This window comes from Centruroides vittatus, unplaced genomic scaffold (assembly GCF_030686945.1).
Source record: "Centruroides vittatus isolate TY-2023 unplaced genomic scaffold, ASM3068694v2 contig_120, whole genome shotgun sequence".
Lineage (NCBI taxonomy): Eukaryota > Metazoa > Arthropoda > Arachnida > Scorpiones > Buthidae > Centruroides > Centruroides vittatus.
The window spans coordinates 41,438-55,788 of NW_027120768.1; the positions used below are offsets into that span (position 1 = coordinate 41,438).

The 14,351-nt window shown below is 34.8% G+C and overlaps 1 protein-coding gene across 1 annotated transcript in view; it reads left to right on the top strand.

The window, feature by feature from the left end:
• The first annotated feature begins 7,264 nt into the window (after nucleotides 1–7,264).
• The window catches only part of Mau2 (Mau2 sister chromatid cohesion factor), a 32,449-nt gene continuing 25,362 nt past the window's right edge, over nucleotides 7,265–14,351 (top strand). The window contains exon 1 of the mRNA XM_067281376.1: nucleotides 7,265–7,728. Coding sequence (XP_067137477.1) covers nucleotides 7,504–7,728 — 225 coding nt within the window. The 5' untranslated portion in view covers nucleotides 7,265–7,503. The remainder of the gene's footprint in view (nucleotides 7,729–14,351) is intronic.

Sequence of the window (14,351 nt, forward strand, 5' to 3'; positions counted from 1 at the left end):
CAATATTTACTTTTTTCCAAAAATGTCTGGATTGTAAAAAATTATTTACATTCTTGGTAAATAGAAAGTCCACCCTTAGATTTTGTGATTGCAACAATTCTTCTAAGAATGAAATCTAAATCATATAATTCTTGACTGGAATGTTCTTCCATTCCTCTTTCAAAGCCATAGAGTATCTTGGAAGAAAGTTTTTGTAGTCAAGATTGATTTGGCATTCTGGTTCAAGTGTTCTAAGGAGTTAACATTCAGATTTTGAGCTAGCCAGTTCAACTTTGATTTCATTCTTCTCAAACCAGGTTTACACACATCTTGTCACTTGAACAACACATATCAAGTCCATAGCAGTCCATGCTAATCTATCATGGCACCACTGTAAATGATGTTGAGGTGCTAATGGTAGGACACACAGCAGTTGCTGTGCATGCAAATTTACCTCTGGTAATTGTCTGCCAATGTTATGGGAAGAAAGGGTTCTATACTGAGACTACACTTGTTTCTGGATGGTAAACAAAGATGATGTCATTATTTTCTTCTGATCATCTCTCCTGATGCTGTCTGAATACCCAGTCTGCTTACCATGTGTGCCCCCTCATTCTCTAATACCACTTCAGTCAGGTCAGAATGGTCTAGATGGCAACAAAATGCTCATCTTGATTTAGCCTTTCTCACTGTCAATTGTGTAATGTCTTTGAATTGTATAGGCATGCCTGGTGTTCAGACTCCAAACAACTACATCAAAAATTCTGAATAGTGAGCCTTTTATAGGATACTGGGATAAATTTTAAGGCACTCTAGTAGCATTGACCTGGCTTGCAATTGGATCACAACTGTGATCATTTGCATACTTGTCTGAGACCTAACTGGATACAGTTTTGCAGTAATCAGACAATTCTATCTGGATGTGTAACTTTTTGGTCAATACATATAAAAATGAATTCAAATTATACAAAGCTTTAGAGATTGTATTTCCTTTTATTAAAATTACAGATGATAACTATTAAAGAGATACTTACACACTAAAATAATATGAAATCAGAACCTACCCAAGTAGCTAGTCATATGGCTGTAGTGATAAAGGCATCAGACCACTGCTCTGGAGGACTCAGCTTTGAGTCCAATCTCAGAAATTTTTAGGAATTGATATTAGGTTCTGTCCATCATCAGCAACTGCTTCCATTGTGGGGTCTGGCTAAATCCATGACAGGTAAGTGCCTCGTTATGCAAACAGAACAATGGCTAAAAATAATCTATATTTTTTCTATTAGATTTTTGAATTAGACTAACGTGTACAGTATAGTAAAACCTGCATAAACTGGAATTGCACAGTACTGAATATTTTTTACAGTTGGCAGTACAAGTTTTACAGTAATTAATACACAAGAATTTAAATCAAACATTCTTTATTAAATACTTAACATGTTTAGTATTAAAAAAAAATGAATTTGCTCACTTTTAATAGACTTATTTTTGAATAAAGTTAATTTCATCATTCTTGGAAGAAATATTTTAACTCAAATTTTAAAATACTGCATATGTTTTTAGATTTTCTACCATCACTTAATCCATCAGATAAGTATTTAAATGCCGTCTTCCTTAAACTCTATCACTGCAATATGCTTGCATTAAGATAATTAAATCAAATTTATATACATTCAAGATTTAATCCTCTCCAATGTTCCCTCTAAGCTGTGCGGCCGTGCTTGAGAATTTGTGCGCCGTGCAGGCAAGCATGCACACTGATTTGACGTTTACTTATTTCTCACTCTGTCTGCAACATGATTATTACTATGTATATTTTGATTAAATCATTGACAAAAGATAATATTTTGTGCAGAAGTATGTTTTAAAATGAATTTTAATCTCTATAATTAATTATTTTAATTTTTATAGGAAAAAATAAGATTATATATATATATGCTCAGCAAAATTTTCTTGTGCTCAGAAAAGTATATTTTCTGTTCATCTACCAAAAAAATTAGAGGGAACATTGATCCTCTCCCATTTACATTGAATTGAGAATTTTTTGATAAAAATTTGCTAAATCCTAATTGGATATATGTATATTTTGTAACCTAATCTAATCATCATCAATAAAGATGCTGTTACTTACATATTCAGAATGTTCTATATTCGCACAACTTTAAATTTGCTGCTATAACAGATACAATATTATATAGTAATACAAATAAAATTTATCTTAATTTATCTTAATATATGGTTTATTAGAATGGTATACACTAGTATTACTATATAATTATTTACCACGTTTTCCTGAAATATACTAACTAAACTAGATGCAGACCAAAAAACTAGTGTATTGTTAAAACAATTAACTGTAATTATCCCAATAGTTCTCAAGAGAATGACACGAAAAGATAAAAATTTTCAAGCATTTTTTAATTATCATGGTATGCTGTTTAGCTTTTAACAATCTACCCATTTAACACGGGCAAAAACATTATCTACATTACTTTTTCTGACAGATATTAGTTTTGGTTACTGCTTTTATCAAGTTTACCCAGTTTCGAGTGGTTCTTTTATCTATCCAATTGTCACCAAAACAGAAATATTCCCACTCAATGTCAATCATACTAGTTTCTTAATAAATCTGAAATCTATCAGATTGAATGGAGATGTTTATTTTACTAAATAAAGAACCTGTATGTAGATTGTTAAACTTGAACAACATGCCACGACGATGGATAAATTGCAGTTAGGAACTTCTCGTTCCTAACTGCAATTTTGACATCTGACATCTGACTTTTTATCCCACGGGCACGGTCTACAGCTCCGATAAGGTCCCGACCACCTCATAAAGAGCCGTATTTGCACCAGACGACAGCAAGGCCTCGGAAACACTACACAGATGAAAAATTTCTCCTGAGAGAATGTTTTCACGTGTAATACAACAGTAATAACGAATTGTGTTCCTGCTGAAGAATATCAATAGCTTTATAATTCTAATTATTCTTTTTCATCTTGTATTTAAACGATGTAAAAAAACGTACATTACAAACAATACAAAAAAACACAGCACGTGTGTTCTCATAGTCATGCTAATCATCAGCCATTTTAACAGAATAAGCCGAAATTTCGTAGTTTTAACATATATAAGCACGGTTAATTACATTATAAAACTATTGCAATCATCCTTGAGGATCATTTGGTTCGGGTTCGCTGGTATCGATCCTTTCTACTGTCGGCAGTAAAGATTCTTGATTTAATCTGTCCAAAAACGAGCACAACAGTTTCTTATTTAGATGATCGGTTTGCGTCGTTTCCCTCGTTGGCTGCTTTTCTGTATCATTCATTTCTGTTTTGTTCTCGTTATCCATCTCGACGACGATAGACGTAAAGGCGTGTCAAGTAAGGCGAGTATGACGAATCGTTCGCTAATTTTCCGCTGTGTGGCGCTAGTGTTTTACTAACTTTCGACTTTTTTAATTACGCCAAAAATTTGCCAAATTATTTTAAAAATTTAATTCTATTATTATTGAATAAATAAACTGCGGTTATAATCTATACTTAAAGAAAATATTACTAATATCTTTAATAATTAGTTTATAAATAGTGCATTGTGTTTTTTAGTGTTGCAAGTGGGATGGCCGGATGGCCGAACGGTTAAGGTGGCTGCCTACCGCTTTGGGGACCCGGGACCGAATCCGGACGGGTCGAAAAATCCCTGAAGGCCCACCAGCGTCTTGAATACTTTTTTTTTGTAACTCTTTCCGCTCTGTGGGCACTAAGAGGGCCTCTTATAGCAAGCCCATTATGGGTTCGGCCAGGCCCACAATGCCGGGTGGGAGGCCGGATGGCCGAGCGGTAAAGGTGGCAGCCTACCGCTCTGGAGGACCGGGATCGAATCCGAACGGGTCGAATAATCCCCAGGAAATTTTTCGGGGGTGGTCCGTTCGGATATGTCGGGCCCCGTCCTCACACCGGTCGCCCATTGTGGGCCTGGCCGAACCCATAATGGGCCTACTAAAAGAGGCCCTCTTAGTGCCCACAGGGCGGAAAGAGTTAAAAAAAAAAAAAAAAAAAAAAAAAAAATATTATATAATGGCCGGGTGGTGAGGGACGGGGACAGACATATCCGGATTTACCACCCCCCGAAAAATTCCTGGGGATTTTTCGACCCGTCCGGATTTGATCCCGGGTCCCCCAGGGCGGCAGGCTGCTAATTTTGACCGCTCGGCCATCCGGCCGCTCAAGCGTCCTGAATACTGGGAGTTCGGTCGTGGGTTTGCCCCTCGCCCGGACGGGCTGGCCACGTGGAGTTTTCTGGGTTTTCTCCATGTCTGTAACGCCTGAATAGGGGCCAGTTACCCATAAAAGGCCTCACGGAAGGCATTATTCCCCGCGTCATAAACACATACAACTACCATTACATGACAATTACGTCACACTTTACCATGAGGCGATATAGCTTGAGAAGCTCATGCCAACTAGCTGAGACAAGACAAGACAAATCCCAGGAATTTTGCTAAAGGTGGTCCTTCCGGATATGCCGTGCCCCGTTCCTTATCACCTGGCTGCCTCAATGGTGACCTGGCCGAACTCGCAACGAACTTGCTGAAAAAAAACGGGCCTTCTTGGTGCTCGTGGGGCGAAAAGGGTCGAAAATGAAAGGAGGAAAAGAACAGGTTCTAGAAGCGAATACATTTTTTTAAAATCTTACTCATTGATATTTATTAATAATGTAAAATTACTCGAGATTGAATTACTTTCAATATCACTGAGCTTGTTATGGTGGTAATGATGAAAAAGTAATTTTTAGACTTAAAGAATTAAAAGTTGTTGACTATATCAACAACTGCTCCTTGGGTGATGTGTTACTGAAGAAAACCAATAGCTTTTAATTCTTTAAAGTCTACAAAACCAGTAATGGAAACCTAATTAATTTTTAATTATAACTTTTGGTTAATCATTGATTTCGTGGATATAGAACCATAAGTCGCTAACTCTAAATTTTGAAGTTCTTCAATACTAGATTATTCGTATTATAATCAATACGTTCTATTTGGAACCATAAGCGTATATGTAAAATTCCGTACGATTTCATAAAATAGCAAATTTTTGTTTGGTTCAATTATCATATCCCGTTTTTATAGCTATTTGCTTATGCTAACTTGTATTATTCTGTATATATACTGTCGCGTGTTCTTAAAAGAAAGTTCTCTAGGGTCACTGCATTAAGCATTAAGTTCTTGTATGCAACAAAATTACCCGAATTTGATTCCATACCAGGCTACCCAAAGCTTTGCATACGATGTCAAGTTGATTTCATTTTATTACAGGAACTTAAATCCAGTTTCATGCTCCCTAATCTGAAGTAACAACATCACTCAAAGTTTGTTAATGGTATTCAATTTTCTCCTCCTTTTCATGCCTGAGGAGTTTTATGCAATTTATAATACACTTAAAAATGTTAAACTTCACTGTCACATAATTCTACTGAATTTACGTCATTGGTTTCCATTTGTATATCATCAGTATTATTGTTCTATCGCATAATCAGTAAACACAGCACAGTCATATTACTTTCTCTTCTTCCCAGAAATAGATTTTTAAATATTTTTTTTCGCCCTTTTCTTCCTGGGGTTTCTTCGACCCATCTAGATTCGATCCCAGGTTTCCCAGAGCGATAGGCTGTCACCTTAACCGGTCGGCTATTCGGCTGTCCGCAGTAATGCAATAGATGTAATGAAAAGATGTGAATATCCTTGCTCCAAAATTTCTGAATGCTGTCTAATGGGACGTGCAGTATAAAAACAAGTACAGTAACACATTAAAGTAAGGTCGTGTGACTTCTGAAATCTGGTCGCTACTCACTTCTTATCTTGTTCCCTCGAGATGAGGGCTTATATGTGATCTGCGCTGTTTGTTCATACAGTGAAAACTTGCTAAATCGAATTTGAAAGAAATCCTGACTTTAAGTTAACGAGTTTAAGACACAATTTTCTCAAATTTTTCTGTGGTCGTAAATTTTCCGTTATCAAGCAGTTTTCAATAATCTGTTTCTTATAGTCTTATACAGCTTATGACATTTTTGAAGGTGTTTTCATTCCCCCCTTGTGTCCCAATTAGAATGCTGTAACACTATCAGTAAAAGGATTTCGTCGCGAGGTTTAATGGTGTTGTGTTCGGCATGAAACCGTAATGTTTGTTTATCTTAATCATCTATATTCACACGAGATATAAGAGAAAATAAAGATTGAGTACCTATCAAAAGACGGAAGGTGCACGGGAAAATAGGTTTGCGTTAAAAGTACTGATAAGTCGATGGAAAACCCTATATACTGCACCTGGGTATATACTGCACCTGAATTAACGCAGTTCGACTTATCGAGGTATTACTGTATATGATACATTTTTAATGTGAAATTGTTTCTTATGTGTGCTTAGTAAAACCTGTTTATTGTGATTCTGTAAGAAATCTTTTGACGTCCGTTTATTCAAAACCTGATTAATGGAAGATTTCACAAAATCTCAACAAATACTATAGTGTAGAGAGCTCTAGCGCCGTGTGCCCTGGGCAGTGATGTACCGGTACCATAAGATTAAAGATAGACCCTTATAAGACCTCCTTAAACCCGGGGAAACGAGTCGATATCGAAGCAAATTTACCTGCAACCAAAGGATGGATGCAAGGTCAGACCTCTAGACGAACCTTGAAGGGTAACCTTGCGTCCACCCTTCGATTGCAAGTAAATTTCCTGCGATATCGACTAGTTTACGCTGACTGATGCCACCTACACGGCGCGTTTTACTATCCGTGCTCTGTTAACGGGAATTCCTCTAATGTAAAACATAGAGGATAAAATCGGGAGAATGTTCTATTAAGCAAACTTCTCCCTTATCTGCTGCTCTGTTAAGTAGACTTTTTAAAAACTCTTTCCGCCCTGTGGATACTAAGAGGGCCTCTTTTAGCAAGCCCATTATGAGTTTGGCCAGGCCCACAATGGGGCGGCCGGTTGATGAGGGACGGGGTACAACATATCTGGACGGACCACCCACCGAAAAATTTCTTGGGGATTTTTCGTCCCGTCCGGATTCGAACCTGGATTCCCCAGAGCGGTTGGCTGCCACCTTGACCGCTCCTGTTAAGTAGATTCAACTATACTATTTACTTTTTTTCAAATTTATTACACATTATATAATATACATTTTATTATACAGTATTTTGAATAAAATACGATTAATATCAATTTTTATTTATTTATTTTTCGTACGACGCGTTCGACAATCCGTTTACCTTCTTCGAGCAAACATTCCATACTCCGACTCGAGAACACGATTTCCGAATGCACTCGATGATCTATACGCATTAAACCCCAGTGCAATCGATACATTACTATTAATCTAAACTAAAACTCAATCAATACTTTTACAATTTCGTACGAATTTATTTAATTTTCTTCAACTCATTATGAAGGAATGAAAATGTCAGCCGACGAACTAGTGCCGTGACGTCACAGCAGCGAGGTCGGGGAAGAAGGCAAGATGGCGACTACTCAACACGCTTGTTATTATGCGTTGTTAGCACTGGCGGAAGAATTTCGCACCATGAATCCACCGAATATAAGGAATTGCATTCAGTGTCTGGTTTCCGTCTTTAATCTTAAGTTACATCAAAGAGTAGAAGCGCGAACTCACTTGCAACTCGGTAATATACTGCTTCAATATACGAAGAATACCGACTTGGCACAGTCCCATTTAGAAAAAGCAGTGAGTAATACATTTACCATGGCCTTTGAAGTTTAATTATATAATTAAATAATCGTTATTTTTCATATATTTAATCGAGTTACGTCATACGATGTACTGTAAATAGGGCAATCGTTGCGGAGAAGCCTACTTTACACCGATATCAACAGATATATTATTAACTATTAATAAGTTACTGGCGTAATTTATTAATGAAATGATAGTTTTAATTAAATGTAGCGTTTAATTGTGCATCAAATCTTTAAATTAATTAATAAAAATGACAATAAACTCCTTTTATCAGACCCTTGTCTATATGGTGGTAATGTATACAGTGCTAATTTATTAAATGGCAGTGTTGCCAGTCTTATTTGGTGAAATCCCCTAAACGGATCCGAAATTTTCCCGAAAAGCTGAAACGAATTTCCTCCGAAATGGCTTTGCTCGGGTGCAATGCGTATAAAAAATCATCTTATGACGATCCAGAGAAACAAATTTTCACTTTAGGGCACAGGTGAGTGAAAGCATTGCGTGACGAAGCCACCCGCTCTGAATCTGATCCCGCCAGGGTGCGACTGTGCAGACATAAGCGAACAAATTTTCTGAGCGAGCTATATGTGGCAGACGCAATAAATATCAAACCTTGTCAGATATGTACGAGAACCAGAAATTCGCTCTCGCCAGCAATATATCTCACTTCTCTCTTGTGCATGATTTTTCTATGCAAGAACTATATTGCTCGCAACCTCTCACTTGCTACTAAATTCACATCTGCACAGTTGCACCCTAAGATTCTTGTGTAAGAACAATCGCAAATCATGCGACTTTTGGATGGCCCTGCTTGTCGCCGAAACTCCACTAACCGATATGGACAGACTTTACATTTCTCAACTAAATTTTCCCCATCTTGCTGATACCCCTAAATTTAGAGGGGAATCTAAGTTGACATTACATTAAATAGTTCTGTCTCAATTTTATGAATGAATTCCATAAAACAATTCCTGATTTCTGTTAGTGTAAACATTTATTAAATAAAAGAAAAATATAAACCGGATCTGCAACATCTTACTATATTCGATTCGTTCTGTAATGATTGGTGATCTAGAAGTATACAAAACTTGTACATGAATAGAGAGAACTGTTGACAAATGTAGATGAATATGGCAAGAACCGTATTACTTGACATTTAATACGGAATAATACACAACAACTTGTAGGATTTTACAACTCAAAGCAATAAAAAGTCTTTGGTGAAAAAGATACATACAGCAGTTGGACATAGGTGAAGAATGGATAGAAAGTACTTACCAATATCCAGGCAGAGAGACTTGTCAATGTGGAATATGTCCACCTTGAACTGTAATGTGGGCACTCGCAATGTTGTCTGGTTGCTCACTGTCTTCAACTTTTTCTATAGCTATTGCCGTTAGCAATTGTGTTTGTCCTTAAGTTTTGGACTTTGTATATTCGGTTCATTACTAGTTCATTCTCTATTGAAGTATGAAATAATACAAATGTTACCATAGCTGCACATTTTTACTTTCCCGGCTGTCATATATCACACAGGAAAAGTATGGCAGTCGGTCTAAAAATGACTGTCCAAGATTTTTTACACTTTTGGACTCGGGACCTTGAAATTTTTAAAATAAATTATATTATCGTAATAACAGATGGTTCTACACACAATTTTAAATTCTTTTGCCGGGAAAGTTATGCAACTCATTGCTGGATTTTTATTTAATGCTAAAATATATACTGTATTTATTATAATACATCATTTACTAAACCTTTATGTATTAAATTTGGTGATAAATAAATGGTGTCATGAAGCAGTCTTAAGCATGCTGTGAGATGAATAAAAAATTTAAATGACAAAATGTTAAAATTTGTAAAAAAAATATAATGTACTTCTGTGTTATCAGTTATATTTCAGAAGGTCATATGCTTGCATTAAAGAGGAAAAAATGTCATGGAGGAAGAATGAGTAGAGTGACTGATTGTCTTATTGTTCTGCAGCAGTAATGGATCACGAAAACTTATTCTACCGGTTACAAGAAAAGTGCTAAAGCATGTTTTATGAACAACCTATTGACCAGTCCAGTAGTATTTAATACTCCGGCCACTCTAGAGTTGAGGGTAACGAGGAAGCAGACAGGCTAGCCAAAAGAGCTGCCTCCCTGGAGTTACACTATGCCTATGATAAGATCCCTGTCACGAATATCAATAGATACATTAATAACAAAATCCTGAACATCTGGCAAAGAGATTGGGAAACCTCCAATACTGGCAGAGTCACTTATAACTTCTTCCCTTCCATTAAAAAAAGGCAACACTTATTCTATATAAACGTTAGCTATATTATGACGCAATGCTTCACCGGCCATGGCAACCTACTGAGTTACCTCAGCAGATTAAAAGTAAGGGACAAGCAACTGCCAATCTGTAGGCGATATATATCATGCTCTCCTGGACTGCCTGAAGCACAATGCCGCCTGCCAGCCGCTATACCATCTCACCATTCAAAATGGCCAAAACTGGCCACCCAGCCTAGATTTTTTCTGTTCTTCTAAGGAAACTTACCACCCCTTCGAGACTTTCACCAAGAACTGTGGACTGTTCTCAGCTGCAACTAATTGGCTGCAACAACATCAGTAACAACAACTATATCAGCAACAGCATTAGCAACATCAATAATGACAACTACAATGGCTGCAGCAACATCAGCTCATTGACTGCATCAGCATGGTGGTTTTTGGTGGTTCACTGGCCATTTGTCATCCCGCTTTTATAAGTTGTTATACCATTTTTATTTATTTATTTATTTTTTTCATTCAGTCTCCAACGTACTCATCTATGAAAATTAACACGTTCATCATTGCCAGAAAGGCACTTTGTTTGTTTATTTATGTTTGATTTATACTGTAGCCTTGTTTTATAACTTTGTATTGTATCTTGTACTCTAGCAATTACTGAGATCAACATCAATTCACACTTTCCTATCTCCCTTTATTTCACATTTGGTCTCTCATTCCTTTTTTCTTCCTTCCATTTCTTATAGGGTTAAGTCTGCTGCTAAATGACAGACAGCTCTTGTACTCTTAAAGTAAAGTAAAGTAGTATTTAATAATGTGTCAAAAGGGTTAGAAACTATTGTAGATGGTGGACTTCACGCTGATCACTGAATAGGCAAGAGACGAGAAAATTAACATTCAGGTGTTAAACTATGTATGTTATAATTACTAGCCTTTGGAGGAAACTATTTTCGTCTTTGTCAGGTAGATAATAATGGTTAAAATCCTTGTTCGAACCAAAAAATTTTTGAAATATTCCTACATAGTTTAACGCCTGAATGTTAATTTTCTTGTCTCTTGCCTAGAAACTACTAGTTCAATTCATTGAAGAATGATTTGAATATAGCAAGAAATTGCAGATCTATCTTATATTTGTCTTTTATTTGATAAATGTTTACACTGACAGAAGTTAGGAATTGATTTATTCTATTTGTTTAATTCTGATCTCATTTATAGTGTTTTCTTTATACTGAGTATACTTTACAGCAGTGATGAGAAACCTTTACTGGATATAGCCACAATTGAGACGTCCAGCAGCCACATGCATTTTTTTTCTTATGGAGTCATAGGCTTTAAAGCCTGCCGAGTACTAATGTATTTGTTAACCTTCAGTACATTAGATATGAAAATAATACATGCTAACTAATAATATATAATTTATTCTCATCTTTTTACTGGTCAAGTTTAGTTTGAATGTTCTTCATTGTGAATATCAGCTTAATTAGGGTTGTGTAATAGCAAGAGGTAGAAAACAGGAAAATGAATTACATTGACAAAGCCTAGGGGTCACAAATTAGGACTTCAAGGGCAGGGGTTGCTCATTACTGCTTTGTACTGTTATTTTAGTTCGTATTATTGTATCCAGGACCAGCTGGTGGCAGTGTAAATGGTGCAAAATGTTGACATGCTTCTGAAATCCTGCCTAGCTTCTAATAATTGGGTGAGGACCCTTATAAATACTTTAGCATTTTGACACAAAACACTTGTACTTAGTGCAATTAACTCATCTTGGGTAATAAATAGCTGGATGTAGTGTTATGGTAATTACCTCAGTGGCACATACCCTTTTCTTCAATTAATTTGAGAGAAAGAAACCCCAACATAGCTCTGCAACAGTGTGTTTGCACCCTGTTAGTCATAAAACATTTATTGCATAATTTGCATTGTAGAAGTGGTGTCCAGTGTATATATTTTATTGGTAATTTATTTAAATATAAAATTACAGTTTTATGTTACTTTTGTTAAACTTTTGGTCTGTTAAAAAACTGGTTTCTCATAAATATAATGTTTTCTAAAACACATTAGTATCTTTTAAAAACATTTAAATCCATGTTTAGTTTATGAATTTAACTAACTTTTACCTTGATTTTAATTGGTAATATTTTGATTAAAATTAGCTAAGATATTTCAGAAATTTACTTATAACTTTTGCAGATTAAGAATAATAAATTGATATGTCAAACAAAGCAAATTAGTTCTCTTAATATTGTATAGCTGGAGATCAACATGAAAAATTTCACTTAATCCCTAGTATCTTCAGACTTTCCAGTCTATGCTTGGCTCCTAAACTGTTGTGAAGCACAGTGCTTCCGTCAAAAGACATCCTGATGTATACAAACAGCTATAGTTGGCATGGCAGTCAAGCTAGTTTGCTGCCATGTCAATTATACTAGTTGTTTTGCCCGATGATGAGCTCGGTTGCCCCAAAAGCACTTAGAGTTGATACTTGGTATATGTTAGTGAGCTTTAATAAAGCAGATTTTTAAGTTTATAAGTTTTCGAATTGGAATTTTATTTACTATATTATTATTTATACATTAATGCGTAAATGTTATTTTGAAGAAAAATAACATTTATGCATTAATAAATTAGGTTAATATTTAAAAACATTATTTCTGATAAAACAACAATGAAGAATTTACTTATGCAATAAATATTTCATATACATTCTTTTCAAAAAAAAATAATAATACCAAGTTTAATAAATTAAGAATTATAATTTTTTCAACTCTTGGGAATGTTTTTAAATGAAAGAATAAAAGAAAATACATGCAGAACGTAATTCATCTTATGAAAGTATGAAATAATCAAGATCGACATACAAAATATAGATTTAATTATGAATTTGTGGATCTTAATAAACAGGCAATTCAATTCTTTTGCTAATGGATTTATGTACAATGAATTTATTCTTATATTTTTCACATCCTCAGAAATTTTTCACACATTAAAGTGTACAAAAAGGGCATCCAAAAAGTTTCTGGAAAGTGGTTATTTGTAAACAGAATGCTAAATTTATAAATAATCGATGCAAGCATGAACTTGTTGAGACTTGTTTTATCAGGTATCCAGCCCATTAGATATCTGCTTTATTCCCCCCCCAAAAAAAGACATTAAAAACATCTGTTGGCAGTTGATAGATCAAGTGAAATGTTCTGTAGTGCAGTGGCTAGAATCAAATAGCACCAATTTTTACCAGAAGGGTTAAAAGGGTGGTGACAATGTATGTAAGGATGAAGTTAATTTATAGATAAAGCAGTAGGTGATTTCATTGTCATTTAATATTACATCAATTACAATAATTATATATTCTAAAGGAAACAGAAAAATTTTATGCTGAACAATTTAACTTTTCCGATTTTACATTTTTTAAAATAAATTATTGAAAATGTACAATATATATTATGTAGATCAGTAATTTAGCTAGGCTCTACAATGTGATGGCTCTATATTTGGGATAATCAAGAAAAGGGAGATGGGAATTTTTTCCTGGCCTGAAGAAAGCTTTGGTTGTTTCTACCCCTATAAATCAGTGCTACTTTTACTAACAAAAAAATAAAATGTTTAAGACTGCTATTTATTAATTAATAAAGAAACATTCTATTTATTTCATTTATTCAAAAGAAAAAGAAAGGGAACCCACTCTACCCCTGCATTCTGTGCAAAACTTTTAACAGTGCTGCCTATACTACTTGATGTTTTTAAAAAAGATTAATATCATTACTTCAAAATTACATAAATTATCATCAAGACAATCAAATAGAGTTTTTTCATGCAATATTAAAACAAAACAAATTGCAGTTTTCATTTTTCTTAGATTGTTGGGACCCCACCAACAATCTAATTATACATTATATCTGTAATTTATCATGTTATAGTTACGCCACTGATTTAGATTACATTATAAAATTTAATTTGACAATCATTTGATCTTTTATCATTTGTACTCTGCCATATTAATTCTAAATTTATTTTAAACATAGACTATAATATATAGTAAATGTCATCTCATTATTATTATTTATTATATGACTACAGCATAAATTTGAATCAATATAATATATGCCAAATGATTGCCAGATTTTTGGGCTACTTTATTATTACTACAGTAGAGAGTCGTTAATCGGAACACTGGTAATCGGAATCGCCGGTAATCGGCACGATTTTCAGTCGGACTGTGTCGTGCTGAATCGAACGTTTTTGATACTAAATTTACTTCTAAAGTATAATTTTCATGTTTTTATATTCTTCAATATATTTATTTTGTTTGTACAAAATGCAGAAATAATTTTT